Here is a 20,176-nt window from a genome sequence, read left to right as displayed (position 1 = left end):
AATAAAGAACCTCATCCACAACTACCACAAAAGACTTCAAGCTGTCACTGATGTTAAAGGGGGCAATACACAGTATTAAGAACTGGGGTATATAAACTTTTGATCAGGGTCATTTGGGTAGTTTCTGTTGTCATTATGATTTAAAAAGAGTAAACACAGTTGTTTGACAATAAATGGCTTCACCCAATCACTAACCATGAGTGAAAGAAAAGTTTGTGACTTATCATTCATATTCTCTGACAAATGGCCAGAAAATCAAAAATTCTGCTAGGGTATGTAAACTTATGAGCACAACTGTGTATGTGTATATATGATAGAAAATATAAAATATATATATATGAGGAAGCCCTGGAGGCGAAACGCGTTGAGACTGACCTGCCTATTTGCCTATACCAATCAGCTAAGATTTTCTATTTTGTTTTACTTTTATCTGAATTTGTATATTATTAACTTTGTTGATTAAAAAACTTTTGCTATATAAGGCAGTAGCAGGCGACTGATTCAGCCATTACATCATATTGGACCGACTAGATCCGTTTGGATATAAGTATATCCTACATGCTATATTGAATCTTTACTTTGGTACGCATGAAATATAGGGGAGGGTACCCCAAAGTATATCCGAGGTTACTACACTATATGGCGATGATCTTTGTCTCCTAGGTGGTGATCAGCTACAAAGAACTTAGTGAGACAGACAGGCCTAATCTCAAGAATCTATCCGGTACTTACATTATATACGTATCTACTACTTCCATTGATTGAAAATACTACACCATATGGCGCTTGTTCTTCTCCCCTGCCTATATATATATATATATATATATATATATATATATATATATATATACACACACATACATACATATACACATACACACACACACAGTATATTATATAAACATACACTTTTTTCATGCAGAAAGACTTTTGTTTGGTCAGGAAGTGGCCTTAATGCGTCATGGGTTGTACAGAAAGTCAAGAGACCACTTCCTGCAGAACACAGCCCTAATAATGTCAGTGCAGCCTTATACAGTGTTGAACTACAACTGATAACCCTATTACATGATAACATTAAGAAACTAAAAAGTACCATGAAAAGACTACAAAGGAAAAATAAAACCAAATGTTGAAGACCATTACCGTTTTCATGATACTAGTTTAACAGGTTATAACAGATGTAAATCAGGACTAATGACAGACCAACTTTATCAGAAACATCTACTTTAGCTCCTGATAGGTTTTGCACAAATGTGTAGCACTTTTAGAAATGTAGCCATCAGTTAAATACAAACCTCTTTTTATTTCACTTCACTGTGTCATATTTTTTATCACACTGGATTGACCTTTTTCTTTTGATAGAAGAAATTTTCCTGTATTTTGGTATATTTTTTATATATTACTAGTAGCTTTTGTTACATAAAAATAATTAAGCAGACATAGCAGAATGACTGACTGCCGTAAAACTTATTTTTACGCAGATCATGCAATCCCACACATATACGAGTATCCCTAAATATGTTCTTCAGTTTTTATTGGTTAAAATTACAGATGCTAAATATGCTAATATTGAGCATAAAAAAGGATTTTAGTGGAGTGGAGCTTTCTCTTTTCTGATTTTCTTCTGGCAACGATCTATATACGTATTTTGATGTTGGAGTGCCCAAGTTTGTACATACAGTGGTTACAAAAGTATTCAACCCCCTTGTCTGTACTACAAATATATTGTTCCAGACAGTATTTTTATTGTGAACCGCTAGGCTCCTAATAGAAAAGTTTTAAAACACTGAGCTGTGGATACTCCAAGTTTACACAAAACAAAGATGATGAAAAAATAAATAAAAAAGGTCAGCTTTTAATGATAATATTGGTCACACTGTGTATTGCAAGGAAAGCTGTGAAATGGAAGACCAAATAGCATTCTAAGAAAATTAAAGATCAGTTACAGACATGCACAAGGTAGGAAATGCTTAAAAATCCACGTGCTTGAACATCTCCGTGAGTACTGTTGGATCAATTGTGGACCTTACATAAAAATAAGAGCCAAGGACCTCTACACCCTGCTATGTAACACCTCTTTCAAACATAGGGGGTATCCAAATAAATGTGATCCGTTTTTGGTGCATCGAAACAGCTGGATATCGCTATGGTCACTATCGCAGTATCCAATTAGATCGCCAGAAAACGGACCCACAATCGCGCAAAAACACATGGGATTGGGGATAAGTTCCCGATCCCAGTTATTATCATGACTTCGGCAGCCGCTTATCGCAGATTGTGTTTCAGGTGCATGAGGCACCTGAAGCATAATTAGCGATAAGTGCCTGCATCAGGAGGAGCACGTTGCATCGGGGCTAATAGGTCATTGACCACGGGTAATTGGGTACCCCCCATTGCGAGAATCCCGCTACCTGGGACTAGCTTATGTCTCAAAGGTACCAACCCAGGAACACGTCCCCCAGTTGGCGGCCCTGCTATTGACCAGGGATTATCCTGAGACTTTAGTCCTGGGTAGTCAACCCCTGTTAAGTGTGAATGGTGCAACCCAGGATTTTACTCCCGACACTCACTTATACCCCTTTCAGACCGCCAGGTTATAACCAGAGTTATTGCACATGAGCGCGCAGTAACCTGGGTTGCTGTGCAGTCTGAAAGGTGCCAGGGGAAATAACCCCGGTCGAGTGACCCAGTATTTGAACCCTGGTAGCGACCAGGGTTGAATACGGCTTCAACCCATGTCGAAGGGCAGTGTGAACGGGTTGCCAGGTCGATTCAACCCGTTTCCCGTTTACACTGTATGGACAGACGGCGCTTGGAGATCATCTGATGTCCAAGCACCGCCTCCGCATGAGTCACTGCTGACGTCACCTACCTGGCAATATGCCGGTCTGGGAATATCAGTGTGAAAGAGGCTTCGGCGGGTCGCACACGGGAAGCATCTGTGTATGGCTCCTGGGTGCGACACGTCAAATGTGGTCTGAAAGGGGGTATCAGAAGCCTCTGATAGGCTGTTAGGGGCTGCGGTCAATGCTGCATGGAGGGGGCTGCCGTCCATGCTGCAGTGTGTAGACGCAGGTGGCTGGAGAAGGGGTATGTGACTGCTTGAGTGTGTGAAACCCAGGATTTTTCCGGGGTGAAAAACCGGATCTGAGCAGGGAAAGTCCTGGGTCGTATCTCATAAAGTGGCATAAGTCAGAATACGTACTGGAGGCTCTGATATAACCAGGATCTTGACTTTCTACATAGGAAGCCTGGCTTATGGAAAACATAAGACAAATAATTCTCCACAGAGAATCAAAAGTTGTTTGTATAAGAAAATGGTCTGCTAGGTAACTATGTAATAAATCTTGTACAATATAATTAGGAGGTATTGTACTAGAACAAAAACATCTGTATATATGAAAGTACAATACTCCATAATATTATATTAAGACATTAAATTGGGGAATCAAGCAGCCTCACCAAGGATGGCAAAAGTTTTCCATACACAACTGAATGTCAATTGTTTAACTATAAAATAAGAATTTACTTACCGATAATTCTATTTCTCGGAGTCCGTAGTGGATGCTGGGGTTCCTGAAAGGACCATGGGGAATAGCGGCTCCGCAGGAGACAGGGCACAAAAGTAAAGCTTTCCGATCAGGTGGTGTGCACTGGCTCCTCCCCCTATGACCCTCCTCCAAGCCAGTTAGGTACTGTGCCCGGACGAGCGTACACAATAAGGGAGGAATTATGAATCCCGGGTAAGACTCATACCAGCCACACCAATCACACCGTACAACTTGTGATCTAAACCCAGTTAACAGTATGATAACAGCGGAGCCTCTGAAAAGATGGCTCACAACAATAATAACCCGATTTTTGTAACTATGTACAAGTATTGCAGATAATCCGCACTTGGGATGGGCGCCCAGCATCCACTACGGACTCCGAGAAATAGAATTATCGGTAAGTAAATTCTTATTTTCTCTATCGTCCTAGTGGATGCTGGGGTTCCTGAAAGGACCATGGGGATTATACCAAAGCTCCCAAACGGGCGGGAGAGTGCGGATGACTCTGCAGCACCTAATGAGAGAACTCCAGGTCCTCCTTAGCCAGGGTATCAAATTTGTAGAATTTAGCAAACGTGTTTGCCCCTGACCAAGTAGCTGCTCGGCAAAGTTGTAAAGCCGAGACCCCTCGGGCAGCCGCCCAAGATGAGCCCACCTTCCTTGTGGAATGGGCATTTACATATTTTGGCTGTGGCAGGCCTACCACAGAATGTGCAAGCTGAATTGTATTACACATCCAACTAGCAATAGTCTGCTTAGAAGCAAGAGCACCCAGTTTGTTGGGTGCATACAGGATAACAGCAAGTCAGTTTTCCTGACTCCAGCCGTCCTGGAACATATTTTCAGGGCCCTGACAACATCTAGCAACTTGGAGTCCTCCAAGTCCCTAGTAGGTGCAAGGCACCACAATTAGCTGGTTCAGGTGAAACACTGACACCACCTTAGGGAGAGAACTGGGGACGAGTCCGCAGCTCTGCCCTGTCCGAATGGACAAACAGATATGGGCTTTTTTGAGAAAAAAAACCCACCAATTTGACACTCGCCTGGTCCAGGCCAGGGCCAAGAGCATGGTCACTTTTCATGTGCGATGCTTCAAATCCACAGATTTGACTGGTTTTAAACCAATGTGATTTGAGGAATCCCAGAACTACGTTGAGATCCCACAGTGCCACTGGAGGCACAAAAGGGGGTTGTATATGCAATACTCCCTTGACAAACTTCTGGACTTCAGGAACTGAAGCCAATTCTTTCTGGAAGAAAATCGACAGGGCCGAAATTTGAACCTTAATGGACCCCAATTTGAGGCCCATAGACACTCCTGTTTGCAGGAAATGCAGGAAACGACCGAGTTGAAATTTCTTTGTGGGGCCTTCCTGGCCTCACACCACGCAACATATTTTCGCCACATGTGGTGATAATGTTGTGCGGTCACCTCCTTTCTGGCTTTGACCAGGGTAGGAATGACCTCTTCCGGAATGCCTTTTTCCCTTAGGATCCGGCTTTCCACCGCCATGCCGACAAACGCAGCTGCGGTAAGTCTTGGAACAGACATGGTACTTGCTGAAGCAAGTCCCTTCTTAGCGGCAGAGGCCATAAGACCTCTGTAAGCATCTCTTGAAGTTCCGGGTACCAAGTCCTTCTTGGCCAATCCGGAGCCATGAGTATAGTTCTTACTCCTCTACGTCTTATAATTCTCAGCACCTTAGGTATGAGAAGCAGAGGAGGGAACACATACACCGACTGGTACACCCACGGTGTTACCAGAACGTCCACAGCTATTGCCTGAGGGTCTCTTGACCTGGCGCAATACCTGTCCCGTTTTTTGTTCAGACGGGACGCCATCATGTCCACCTTTGGTATTTCCCAACGGTTTACAATCATGTGGAAAAAACTTCCCGATGAAGTTTCCACTCTCCCGGGTGGAGGTCGTGCCTGCTGAGGAAGTCTGCTTCCCAGTTTCCATTCCCGGGATGAAACACTGCTGACAGTGCTATCACATGATTTTCCGCCCAGCGAAAAGTCCTTGCAGTTTTTGCCATTGCCCTCCTGCTTCTTGTGTCGCCCTGTCTGTTTACGTGGGCGACTGCCGTGATGTTTTTCCCACTGGATCAATACCGGCTGACCTTGAAGCAGAGGTCTTGCAAAGCTTAGAGCATTATAAATTTACCCTTAGCTCCAGTATATTTATGTGGAGAAAAGTCTCCAGACTTGATCACACTCCCTGGAAATTTTTTCCTTGTGTGACTGCTCCCCAGCCTCTCGGGCTGGGCTCCGTGGTCACCAGCATCCAATCCTGAATGCCGAATCTGCGGCCCTCTAGAAGATGAGCACTCTATAACCACCACAGGAGAGACACCCTTGTCCTTGGATATAGGGTTATCCGCTGATGCATCTGAAGATGCGATCCGGACCATTTGTCCAGCAGATCCCACTGAAAAATTCTTGCGTGAAATCTGCCGAATGGAATTGCTTCGTAGGAAGCCACCATTTTTACCAGGATCCTTGTGCAATGATGCACTGTTTTTAGGAGGTTCCTGACTAGCTCGGATAACTCCCTGGCTTTCTCTTCCGGGAGAAACACCTTTTTCTGGACTGTGTCCAGAATCATCCCTAGGCACAGCAGACGTGTCGTCGGGATCAGCTGCGATTTTGGAATATTTAGAATCCACCCGTGCTGTTGTAGCAGTATCCGAGATAGTGCTACTCCGACCTCCAACTGTTCCCTGGACTATGCCCTTATCAGGAGATCGTCCAAGTAAGGGATAATTAAGACGCCTTTTCTTCGAAGAAGAATCATTATTTCGGCCATTACCTTGGTAAAGACCCGGGGTGCCGTGGACAATCCAAACGGCAGCATCTGAAACTGATAGTGACAGTTCTGCACCACGAACCTGAGGTACCCTTAGTGAGAAGGGCAAATTTGGGACATAGGAGGTAAGCATCCCTGATGTCCCGGGACACTATATAGTCCCCTTCTTCCTGGTTCGTTATCACTGCTCTGAGTGACTCCATCTTGATTTGAACCTTTGTAAGTGTTCAAAAAAAATTTTTTAGAATAAGTCTCACCTAGCCTTCTGGCTTCAGTACCACAATATAGTGTGGAATAATACCCCTTTTCTTGTTGTAGGAGGGGTAATTTAATTATCACCTGCTGGAATACAGCTTGTGAATTTTTTCCCATACTGCCTCCTTGTCGGAGGGAGACCTTGGTAAAGCAGACTTCAGGAGCCTGCGAAGGGGAAACGTCTCGACATTCCAATCTGTACCCCTGGAATACTACTTGTAGGATCCAGGGGTCCTGTACGGTCTCAGCGCCATGCTGAGAACTTGTCAGAAGCGGTGGAACGCTTCTGTTCCTGGGAATGGGCTGCCTGCTGCAGTCTTCTTCCCTTTCCTCTATCCCTGGGCAGATATGATCTTATAGGGACGAAAGGACTGAGGCTGAAAAGACGGTGTCTTTTTCTGCAGAGATGTGACTTAGGGTAAAAACGGCGGATTTTCCAGCAGTTGCCGTGGCCACCAGGTCCAATGGACCGACCCCAAATAACTCCTCTTCCTTTATACGGCAATACACCTTTGTGCCGTTTGGAATCTGCATCACCTGACCACTGTCGTGTCCATAACATCTTCTGGCAGATATGGACATCGCATTTACTCTTGATGCCAGAGTGCAAATATCCCTCTGTGCATCTCGCATATATAGAAATGCATCCTTTAAATGCTCTATAGTCCATAAAATACTGTCCCTGTCAAGGGTATCAATATTTTTAGTCAGGGAATCCGACCAAGCCACCCAGCTCTGCACATCCAGGCTGAGGCGATCGCTGGTCGCAGTATAACACCAGTATGTGTGTATATACTTTTTATGATATTTTCCAGCCTCCTGTCAGCTGGTCCTTGAGGACGGCCCTATCTATAGACGGTACCGCCACTTGTTTTGATAAGCGTGTGAGCGCCTTATCCACCCTAAGGGGTGTTTCCCAACGCGCCCTAACTTCTGGCGGGAAAGGGTATACCGCCCATAATTTTCTATCGGGGGGAACCCACGCATCATCACACACTTTATTTAATTTATCTGATTCAGGAAAAACTACGGTAGTTTTTTCACATCCCACATAATACCCTCTTTTGTGGTACTTGTAGTATCAGAAATATGTAACACCTCCTTCATTGCCTTTAACGTGTGGCCCTAATAATATTCACCGTCGACACTGGATTCAGTGTCCATGTCTGTGTCTGTGTCGACCGACTAAAGTAAACGGGCGTTTTAAAAACCCCTGACGGTGTTTTTGAGACGTCTGGACCGGTACTAATTGTTTGTCGGCCGTCTCATGTCGTCAACCGACCTTGCAGCGTGTTGACATTATCACGTAATTTCCTAAATAAGCCATCCATTCCGGTGTCGACTCCCTAGAGAGTGACATCACCATTACAGGCAATTGCTCCGCCTCCACACCAATATCGTCCTCATACATGTCGACACATACGTACCGACACACAGCAGACACACAGGGAATGCTCTTAACGAAGACAGGACCCCACTAGCCCTTTGGGGAGACAGAGGGAGAGTTTGCCAGCACACACCAAAAGCGCTATATATGACAGGGATAGCCTTATAATAAGTGCTCCCTGTATAGCTGCTTTTATAATATAATTTTTGCCACTATTTTGCCCCCCCTCTCTTGTTTTACCCTGTTTCTGTAGTGCAGTGCAGGGGAGAGATCTGGGAGCCGTCCTGACCAGCGGAGCTGTGTAAGGAAAATGGCGCTGTGTGCTGAGGAGATAGGCCCCGCCCCTTTTCCGGCGGGCTCGTCTCCCGCTCTTTAGTGTATTCAGGCAGGGGTTAAATATCTCCATATAGCCCCGGAGGCTATATGTGAGGTATTTTTTTAGCCAAATAGGTTTTCATTTGCCTCCCAGGGCGCTCCCCTCCCAGCGCCCTGCACCCTCCGTGACTGCCGTGTGAAGTGTGCTGAGAGGAAAATGGCGCACAGCTGCAGTGCTGTGCGCTACCTTTAGAAGACTGAGGAGTCTTCTGCCGCCGATTCTGGACCTCTTCATGTTTCAGCATCTGCAAGGGGGCCGGCGGCGAGGCTCCGGTGACCATCCAGGCTGTACCTGTGATCGTCCCTCTGGAGCTGATGTCCAGTAGCCAAGAAGCCAATCCATCCTGCACGCAGGTGAGTTCACTTCTTCTCCCCTAAGTCCCTCGTTGCAGTGATCCTGTTGCCAGCAGGACTCACTGTAAAATAAAAAACCTAAGCTAAACTTTCTCTAAGCAGCTCTTTAGGAGAGCCACCTAGATTGCACCCTTCTCGGCCGGGCACAAAAATCTAACTGGCTTGGAGGAGGGTCATAGGGGGAGGAGCCAGTGCACACCACCTGATCGGAAAGCTTTACTTTTGTGCCCTGTCTCCTGCGGAGCCGCTATTCCCCATGGTCCTTTCAGGAACCCCAGCATCCACTAGGACGATAGAGAAATTGGGCTTTCAGAAAACCAGGGCCATTCCATGAATTTACCACCCATCAGTGTAAAGAGGAGGAGGGGGGCATTAAAGCCAAATCGGATCAGGGTCTGATTTTTCCCCGAAGAATTCACTGGCCACACACACATTTTTATTTTTTTTTAAAGTGTTCAGATGTGTACCAGTATGTGTCCAGGTTAAGTGACAGTCACCCTGGCACAGTACATTGTAAAGCTTACATCACTTAACTAAGCAAATAGATGCAAGCTGGCATACTTCAATGGCTGCAGACAGATGGCCAACAAATGGTAAGTGTAGGAGCCTACTTAGCCATTCCACATGATTATGTATAGCAGGGATGTTGAACAGTAAAAGGCTGAAGCGATAATTGTATTACTAGCTTAAGAGGTCTACATTAAGTTTTTTGATTGAATATCAAGTTATTTTTGTATACAAACATAAATGGGATACTTTTCCTGATTCAGGTACTTTTCATACACAGGTACAACCAGTAACAATTGTCTATCCGAAAAACATTACACGTTTTACACAGAGATGGTAGAATAATTTCCAATTAGTAAAGTGCATATGACACTAGCTGGATTTAGCCACTTCCCTTCTATGGGGCTGATCCAGAAAAGTGCTGATTTAGCATCTGTCTTAATAGAAGAAATGTAAGCGGATATGCCAAATTTCATTGTCATGTTCATATAAGCGCAAACCATGAAGCCTAACAAAACAAAATAAATTGGAAATAACATGTGGCTATATCTGCTCCATTACAGGAAGGGAGGCTCCGGACACCACAGCATTATTCTTTGCACTGTACTTGTCAAGTGGCTCTTACAACTCAAAGTCCAATTAACTTTGTTCTGCAGTACAAGAATGACAGTAGATGATGGATAAATAGGAGACATAAACAGCTGACAAACATCATAATTCCATGTGTGCCAAGTAGTATTAAACACAATGCTAGGTTATTATTTAATGAGCTGCTCGTGTGTTTTCAGCAGTGATGGAGTTAAACAGTCATAACAAATTTTAGAAAAAGGGAAATCTGAAGCACTTCAAGGAAGTGGAGTACAGGGCAGCAGGAAGGTGATTGGGTGAGATTCTGGTTATAGAGCGGAAAACATCATGGCTAGCAGGGCAACTGGAAATCCCCGGAGACAGTACTGCAAGTAATATCCACCAGCTGAAGCTTTACATGCCTAAAACTACTGTATACACCAAAATGAGAGATGTATATATAAATAGGAAAAAATAAATGACAAAGATACACAAAAAGAAAACATATGTAAGAATTACAATTATAATCATAACCGCAAATCCCTTAACAGGTGCTCATGGTGTAAACACAACGTGCTGTATACCACGGCGGCCAATATTAGTTTGACCAAGTTAAAATGGGCATTAATATACTATAGGTTACATCATGTGCTGTCTGCATGCAGTTAGTGAATAGACTCAGGGATATATTCTGTAACCAGGCTAGCATTACAAGGGTTAAATTATATGTGTGCTGCGTATATTCCAAATAAATCACTAGCTCAGGAGTCTCAGCAGCCTGGCAGCTACTGGTGTGCAGAAAAGGAGTGGGTGTATATGCAGCGTTACCATGGAGGAAGAGCTATAATACAGCCATACTGAGTCATCACAGCTCTCTGACACGCTCTCCTGTACCGTTATGTGCAGGAAACATATATACAGGTATAAAGGTGTAAAGTGACCATTCCTCCATTAGTAAAAAAAATAAAATAATGGTTAAGACACAGTCAGAAAATACTCCTCTTTAGCATACTTTCTCATTTCAGGTGTACTTATAGGAGATACTAAATAGTTACTCTGCTAGGGCCACATATAGACATGCTGTCATTTTAGGCAAGACACCTTTTGCTACATAGCAATACACATCTATTATCTGGAATTGTTTTGACTTTGGCTGTACAAATAAGAGGTTCTTTTTCTAATCATACCTAAAACATACAAATTTTACCCTGCATTTCACACAAACTGCCCCCAACGTAAACTTATTTATATTATATAGAAGTCGCCTCAAAGTGACTGTAGAAAGAGGCACTTAGTGGTCACTGAGGAGGCAATTACATTTTTTGGTCCCTGAACCTGCCCCTAGATTGTGCCCAATGGAGCAATTCAATTGCTGCTCCATTAGGATGCAATATCTGGGGAAGGGAGAGGGGATATTACATTTCTACTCGTAGACTCCTGAGGTAGCAAGAAGAAAATGTGTGAAAAGTCAATGGTTTGGACATCCTAACCAGGACTGTACAAGGGTTAAGCTGCTATACGCGGCTAAACCACGTCTGTCTGGATAATAATTACAAGCTCGACAATTGAATTGCTCCGTCAGGTGGTCATTAATTATTACAGTGCCCAAAATAATTGAATTCCCCACTGAGACATTATTTTCTTTTACTTTCTGGTTTTCAGAATTTTGTGGACAATGGCTTTTTGTATATCACTACATAATTATTTACAATGTTAGTCCTATAGAATTGTTGTAAAGCAAGTATGTATGACAAAGTTCAATAAAACACATTTTTATGGCATTTAAAATAATTGTCTAAACTAAAAAAATTGGCTAAAATGCCCATTCTCTGCCAACATATACAAATTAAATGGAATTCTAGAACTTGTGCTTTATACGCAGTCTTTAAACACTGGAAGTTAAATGTAATGGGGTGCGGGAAGCTTGAGGTGCGGGAGTTTGTGCGCAAATGCCTGTAAATTTACAGCGGCAAATCATTAATTCAATTGCAGTCCTCAATCACCTTTCTACTGCCAGCAAGTCATTGTTTCCTTTACTTTTCTTCTAGAAGAACAAACTAAGTGGCCTATTTTTCATCCATTATGAGTCCATTACACATGCTGAAATTCTAGATTCTGCATGCTTTTAACGTGCCCATTCATTATTAGGTGTCCGAAAAGGTCAATTAATATTCACCAAGAACTGACAGTTCCCAGAGTCTGCTTGCAGGAACCTATTAAATCTTAAGATGGCATTGGTTCCTGGATTCCAACTCCTTCCTATGGGAAGAAAGTCTAGGGTTGCAAAGTCTGGCGCCTCTGCACTGTGTGCCCTGCTGCCGCGCACAGGTATGAACTCAAGTCATGTATGCCCAGTTGGCTGGATCGGAAGTGAGTAGCAGTGATAGGCATCATGGGGACAACTGCTTTTGGGAGCAACATTTCCAACACTGGAGCAATTCAATGGGGTTGATTCAACTAAAGTGAATAGCGCCGGGAAGGGGGTCCAAGCTCTATTCAATTCAGTGTACTGCTTTGTCTGAGATGGCCGCGCTTGCGCCTCAAACAGGGTGTTTAGGGGCAAGAATGGGCATTCTCCGAAATAAGTGCCCCACCGCAATGCTGTTTGCACTGCGCCAGGGCACAAAACAGCATTGCAGCAGTAGTTTTGTTGGTTATCTGCTCACACCCTGGTATGGCTGCAAGCAGAAATCCACTAGTCAGCCCAAGCAGCACAGTGAATTGAATAGCGCCGGGATAACCTTACCGGCGCTATTCACTTCACAATCAATTGAATAAACCGCCATATTATTAGTTATTAAGTATCCACAGCATGCGAGTTGAATACTAAATTATCATCTGACCCCAGATGATGAATAGACCCCGAGGATCCTATTTATAAAGTACTGATAACTCTTTTCCCTGGATTTTTTTATTTTTTCTATGAACGGAAAAAGTAGGTATTGTGCTTTCTTCCATTTAACAAACGCGACACTGCAGAGAAATTAAAAGATATCTTCATATTTTCACAGTTTACTGCATCTCCTCTGCGATGTCTCAATTTATCAAGCATGAGAAAGCTCTCCTGTACCTGAAAATGGTCGACATGCAAACCCAGAAAAACTTTGTTGGATCCCATCCAGGTCAAATGCCTATGCATTTATTTTTTTCCCCTTTGGATGCCAGTGAGGAGAATACCTCAGCATAGAAGCAGAATTTTTGCCAGAAACTAATGGTGGAGCCCCGACAGGATTAATACTCATGATATATGGAAGCAGCTGGTATCGCCCCCTATACAGTTACTGACCAAGTCGAACGAGTTAACACAGACCTGATACTAGAACTACTGTAGGTGTCTTTCAAGGAAATCTCCCAAACATGATCCATTGGGGATAATTACATTAGCTGAGAAACCCTGTTAACTTGTCCGGAACTAAACTGAAAGGAGAGACACAGCTTCTGAATGTTCAACATCTGCCACATTGAAGACAGATGCGAGAAGGGTAAGGTATGTGTTATCCTTACATTAAATAACATAGGGGGTAATTCCAAGTTGATCGCAGCAGGAATTTTGTTAGCAATTGGGCAAAACCATGTGCACTGCAGGGGAGGCAGATTTAACATGTGCAGAGAGAGTTAGATTTGGGTGTGGTGTGTTCAATCTGCAATCTAATTTGCAGTGTAAAAATAAAGCAGCCAGTATTTACCCTGCACAGAAACAAAATAACCCACCCAAATCTAACTCTTTCTGCACATGTTATACCTGCCTCCCCTGCAGTGCACATGGTTTTGCCCAATTGCTAACAAAAATCCTCCTGCGATCAACTTGGAATTACCCCCATAATGCTGTAAATTCTTATAAACAAGCTAATTAAATATTGTTGTCTACAATAAAGCCTTCCACATTGCCTATTATTTCTGTGCAAAGCCTCTTGGCAGTGTTGCCCCATTAGTGTTTATAGGCATCACACTAACGTGTGTGTACGTGTGTGTGATATTCTGACAACTATGCCCACAAATAAAACATTGTCTCGCATATGAAGTATTACTTTAGTCTTCTGCCTGCTGCAATCGTGATTAAGGCCAGTCAAAATGAAAAGATAGTCATATACATTATACAGAATTTGTAAACCTTATTTTCCTATTGTACCATAATAATACTTTGTTATTCCCTAGCTACCCCAAGCCTTGACCTCGCAGAACAGCAACATCATTCCTATAATTGTCCTCTTAATTGCAGAAATACCAGTTAACAAAACAAATGCTACTAGTCTAGCCAAATATGGCAGGATATGACAGTTCCAAATATTATAGCAAACAAGATGTACGAGTACCGTATATCCCATTAAAATGAACAAAACCCCTACAGAATTGTGTGCATATAATCAGTTTGTCCCACATGACATAATTGTCCAGTAGAAGGAACAGACACTGCACAATGCTTGCTCTTCACTCTTACAACCACCCTGTGTGGCTCCAACAGCCTATTACAAGACATTTGAAGTTATTGCTTTGCCTTTTAATTTCCTGCTTTAAGCCCATTCGGTGGATTATATGCTTGTACTTGAGAACAACTAAAGTGAAGGAGGGGAAGCAGAACAGAAACAGCTGAACCCACAAACTATAACATATGAAACAAAAAGATACTCAACATCTGTACTACATGGAAGAAAACAGTCCACAAGTGCACAGTAAATGAAGGTGTGATCAAAAGGCCAAACAAAATTAAGCGTAAGAAACTGCTAGGTTAGGGATATACATAGAGAAAACACCATACAAGAGTGATATATGGGGGGAATTCAATTGCCCGTGAAACTTACCGCATTGTAAGGCATACATTCAGGTTTAAACACTTACTGCGTGTGGTAAGCCACGAGGAGTTCACTTAACAAGTATTTCTATCTACACATTCCTGAGGTGCAAATAGATAACTGCATTGAGTGCACCATCAAGGCTTACCAAGGCCAGTGAATATATAGCTGCAGGTGCTTAACCTGGGATCTTAAAGCCCACGTTAAGCACCACGACTACCTGAATTCCCCCCATGGTGTTGCCAGGTAACCTTTATGAAACCCATTTCACAAGTAAGCAGTCATTGGTTGCTATGGGTTCCATAACAACCAATGACTGCTTTCTTTTTAGATCACAGTTCTCTATGACACATCTAGAACATGCTTGACTCAATGTATTTGTTCCTCCAAAAATCATTTATAATTAAAATGAATAATTTTGTAAACGGATTGGTTAGAGTGGGTCTTAACTTGTACAATTGCCTTTCACACATTTTTATTGTTATGTCTACCAACCTGTGTTTTTTGCCATAAAGGGGAGGATCATTTACTAACAATGCAAATCTGCACCAAAATCGTAGCAACCAGATATTTAATGTCATTGTTTAACCTGCGCTAGACAGATTAAAACTGACTTGTTGCTATGGCTTTAGTGCAGATTATTTATTTATTTATTTATTTATTAACAGTTTCTTATATAGCGCAGCAAATTCCGTTGCGCTTTACAATTTGAAATAACAATAACAAACTGGGTGATAACAGTCATAGAGGTAGGAAGGCCCTGCTCGCAATCTTACAATCTATAGGGATTCTTTGCACTGTCAGCAAGTCATCCTCAAAATGGCGTAAATATGACAACACCTTTTTCCACAGAGATATACTCCAGCAATGCCATTCTTTATAGATCAGTCATTCAACCTAGGTGAATGTAATGGTACAAATTTGTGGTGAAACCAAAATTAAACTTTAAAAAGTATTCAAGGAGACAAGTATCTAGTCGCTCATTAAAGATACTAGATATAAATAATGTTGCTGGACAGAGTCACAGAGCACACTGTTATACATGGGGTGGATACGGGATACTTGCGGACAAAGAAGAGTCATTTCGTAGAGATACTGGGAGACTCACAATGAATATGCGGGGTGGCTAGGAGAGACAGGGTGAAAATTGGGAGGCTGTAGGTAGACAATAAGAGCTGGCTGTGGAAAACAGTAAATAAAAGGGTGGCTGTAAGGGGTTCCAATGTATAGGTTGGCAACAAAAGGTCGACAAGTTTTTTTTGTTTTGGTTTTTTTCATGTTTTTCCAACTGTTTGATTTACTATCCATGTTGACTACAATTGTGAATAGCAGTCTATAGCCAGTGCAGCGGTACAGTAGCGAGCCACATTGCCAGAAGCGTGGCATGCAAAGAGAGAGAGACTACAAGGGTACACGTTTACACTATTTGTGTTATATATGGCTAAACATGACACCTAATAAACTTTAAAACAAAAACAAAAAAACCACCATTGACCATATGGGGTTGCCCTAATAAATGCGAATCTTGACAGTGAAGATCTTCCATAACACACTCGCTGCAAGGAGACACTCAGTCACTATGGGGTGTGTGTCTGACACTGGGAGACTATTGGGGATGTGCGTGTATGTATATATATGAGAGAGAGAGAGAGAGAGAGAGAGAGAGAGAGAGAGAGAGAGAGAGAGAGAGAGTGTGAGTGTGTGTACTGGGTGAATATGGGGCGTGTGTGAGACACACTGGGTGAATAGAGGGTGTGTGCGACTGTGTGACACGCTGGATGAATACGGTGTGAGTGAGAGACACTAAATGTTGTGTGAGAAAGACTGGGTGAATATGGGGAGAGAGAGAGAGAGAGACACACACACACAGTGTGTGTGTGTGTGTGTGTGTGTGTGTGTGTGTGTGTGTGTGTGTGTGTGTGTGTGTGTCACTAGGTGAGTATGGTATGTGTCTCTCGCACACAGAGACCCAGAATATTATGTGTGTGAAAGACACTGGGTGAATATGGTGTGTGACACACTGTTTTAAAATGTGGTGCGTGTGGGAGACACTGGGTGAACAGTCATAGAGTGGCCGTAAGAAGACACAGGCTGGCCGAAGGTTTTGTGGTCAGAGGATGAGCAGTGGAAGGAAGTGAGCGGTGGGTGTGGTGGGAGTACTGACCGATGGTGGAGATAAAGGTTGTATTAAACGCGTCCTCGCTAAACCTGAAGAGCAGACATGTCTTCCCGACCCCGCTGTCCCCGATCAACAGCAGTTTGAACAGGTAGTCGTAGGTCTTCGCCATCTTCACACTTTCCTCCTCTCATAGAACGGGAGCCACCGCCGGCCCGCGGGGAACGATAACACCAATAGGAAGCCGAGGCAGGGGACTCTGCCCGTGACGTGACCTTTCCTTACACCCAACAGCCAATAAGAAGTGGGGGGCGGGACCCCGGCTGCCGGTGTCACCCCGGAGACGGATGACGCGCCCACAGTATGCTCGCCTCTCGCTTCTGAGTAACCAGGCAGTCGCAAAGGATCACGGGAAATGTAGTTGTTTGTGAGGAGTCAGTAATGAGGATCAGCCACGCAGCCCTTCTCCGTTCATTCCTCAGCGGGGTGCTTCATGGGAAATGTAGTCTGGTTTGCCCAGCAAGCCAGAGAACTGCGATCTGACAATATCATACCTCCCGAGTCCCAACATGGCCCTCTCCAGGAGGGACACAATGCTCTGCTTCTGGACTTTTTTCTTAATGTATGATTGCCATCACCTGCGTTGAACAGGTAAATGGATAAGAAAGGTGTTTCAGCACAGGTAATGGCAATCATACATTAAGAGGGAAGTCCAGGAGCAGAGCATTGTGTCCCTCCTGGAGAGGGTCATGTTGGGAGGTATGCTATATAATTGTACCTATTGGACCTCATTCAGTAAAGTTTGCAAAATTTGCTAACCGCAATCCGTCCAATTATCGAATGACTGCGCATGTGCAGCGCTCACATTGCTCACGCGTGTGTAAAATTAGCGTCAGAAATTACATACACATCGTGACTGCAATGCAGCCGCCGTTTGACCGACAGGAAGCCTGTGTTTCTAGGCGGAAACCTGGCGTTTTCTGGGTGTGTCTGAAAAAATATAGGAGTGCCCAGGCGTTTTTAAGGAGGGCCTCTGACGTCGGCGATGACCACTTCCAACCTCTTGTGTCGCAAGCATTGTGGATGACCTTGCCTGGCGCAGATAGGAAAAATCTTCGATGTTCTGGTAATTGCATTATCAGCCTGCACATTGTGATGCATTCGCAATTTCTGCAATGGGCGTTTTTTTCTCTAATTTGAGGCGGCAACTTTTTGATATCAGCAACTGCTTTTTAGCAGAAATTGCAATCCTTACTGAGTAAGGTCGATAGAACCAAATGAACAGAGCGTCATATGAATTCTTCAGTAAAAAAAAAAGTGTTTCCTCTTATGTCCTAGGGGATACTGGGAATCCATTTAGTACCATGGGGTATAGACAGGTCCACTTGGAGCCATGGGCACTACAGAAGTTTGATAACGTGTGCTGGCTCCTCCCTCTATGCCCCTCCTACCAGACTCCGTTTAGAAAATGTGCCCGAAGGAGCCGGTCACATCTCTGGAAACTCCTGAAGAGTTTTCTGCATTTATTTTAAAAGTTTGTTATTATCAGGCAGGACTGGATGGCACCAGCCTGCCTCGTTCGTGGGACTTGGGGGACGGACGGCCCAACCGTACTAAGGGCTAATGGTCCCGTTCCCCGCTGACAGGACGCTAGCTCCTGAGGGAACTATTCGCAAACCCCACCACAGCGAGCGTGCATTCCCGCAGCACGCCGCCACCCTTAAAGGCCAGAAGAAAGAAGAGTGGTGAGTACTGTTAGGGTATATTAACCTATTCAGGTCTGATTATGAACTCTCTTCAGTCATCAGTCAGAATGCTGTTCCCCTTAGCAACCGGTTGGAGATCAGTGAATGAATAGGTGACACCGGATCATTGTGTAACCTAAGCAGTTCATAGTTGATCTGTCTTAGGGGCCATCATAGCTTTATTTTATAGCAAAAGAACAAAGGATTCATGTGTGCCAATACATTTAGCCAATCAAAATACACCATGTATGTCTTGAAAATTGAAACACGTCATTTGTCAAAATATATTATAAATTGCAATTAAAATATATTTGTTGCTTTGCGATTATCAGCTTTCCCGGAACATCCTTTCTGGAGGTCAGGACAGGTCAAAATCCTCCCCAATGTTCAGAACTTTTGGCGATATGCTTGACTGGCCTTGGTACACATCTGGCGTTATAACAATGAGTAATTCATGCTTTGAAATACAATGTTGCTTATAATATATCTGTGAAGCTTCTAAGGAAACACGAACCTAAAGAAGTGAGGAGCAGTAAATATCTTAGTTAATGTGAAAAAGCTTGAATCAATATATTCGCTAAGCTAAGAAAGCCTTTACACCATCATTTCCCCTCTTTTTGATTCTACTTTTTCTCCCTATGTTAGAAAAGAATCTCATGGGCATTCCTGATCGCGTCCATTTTTTTCACATGTTTCCGGAATTTGCAGGAAAGATAACAATTCCAAGCATCCAGCCCTATTAATATTATGACCATTGCTAGTAGTGGGTGTAGGACAGTTTTCATTCCCCCTCCCACTCGCCTGGGGCTGGTAAGGCACATGGAAGGCCTGCTGTACCCCCAAATCTTTCATTATATGCTGCATGACTTCTCCTGTGAAATGTGTACCTCTATCTGATTCTATAACCTCAGGTATCCCAAATCTACATACTACTTCTGCTATCAGTTTCTTTGCAGTGGTTTTTGCTGTGGCTTTGCTTACTGGCCAGGTTTCGGCCCAGTGACTAAACATGTCCGTTGCTACTAGTACATATTCATATGGACTGCTTCGTCGCCACTGTATATAGTCAATTTGTAGTCTTTCAAATGGGTAAGAGGTTTTGGGTATAGTTCCTAGAGGTGTCTGTGTTCTTTTTCCTGGATTGCTGATTCCACAGATCCAGCATCCTGCTACAAAGTTTGTTGCAGCTTTATTGAAGCCTGGAGCTATCCAATGCTCTTGTACTCTATTCACCGTGGCTTCCTTTGAATGGTGTACTTGTCCATGAGCTACTTGTAACATAGGTGGAAATAGAGCTGCTGGTAGACAGTACTTCAATTCTCTTGACTTCCAAAGTCCATGTTCATCTTCTTCTGCCCCCAATCGTCTCCATTTCTCCTTTTCTCCTTGTGATGCTTGTTGTTGAATTTTGATCAGCTCCTGTTCACTAGGCATTTGCTTCACGTCTTGAGCTACTAAGACTTGCTCAAGTTCTTTTGATTGTAAGGCAATTCTCTTGGCTTCTGCATCTGCAAATGCATTTCCTTTAGCTTCCATGGTTTGGCTCTTAGTATGTGCTTGTACCTTGATTATTCCAATTCTTTTAGGTAGTTCCAATGCTCTGAAGAGTTCCATAATCAAACTGGCATGTTTGATGGGTTTTCCGTTTGCACTTTTGAAGTCCCTACTTTTCCATATAACAGCGTAATCTTGGGACTAGATGTTAGCTGTCATGTTTTCA

General features: G+C 43.4%; 1 protein-coding gene across 1 annotated transcript in view; it reads right to left on the bottom strand.

Annotated features, from left to right (window-relative positions):
• The window catches only part of RAB8B (RAB8B, member RAS oncogene family), a 79,936-nt gene extending 62,915 nt beyond the window's left edge, over positions 1 to 17,021 (bottom strand). The window contains exon 1 of the mRNA XM_063926532.1: positions 16,760 to 17,021. Within this exon, the coding sequence (XP_063782602.1) occupies positions 16,760 to 16,883 (124 nt within the window). The 5' untranslated portion in view covers positions 16,884 to 17,021. The remainder of the gene's footprint in view (positions 1 to 16,759) is intronic.
• Positions 17,022 to 20,176: the final 3,155 nt, after the last annotated feature.

The sequence above is a fragment of the Pseudophryne corroboree genome, chromosome 6 (assembly GCF_028390025.1).
Source record: "Pseudophryne corroboree isolate aPseCor3 chromosome 6, aPseCor3.hap2, whole genome shotgun sequence".
NCBI lineage: Eukaryota > Metazoa > Chordata > Amphibia > Anura > Myobatrachidae > Pseudophryne > Pseudophryne corroboree.
This window is presented reverse-complemented; position numbering and strand designations above follow the sequence as displayed.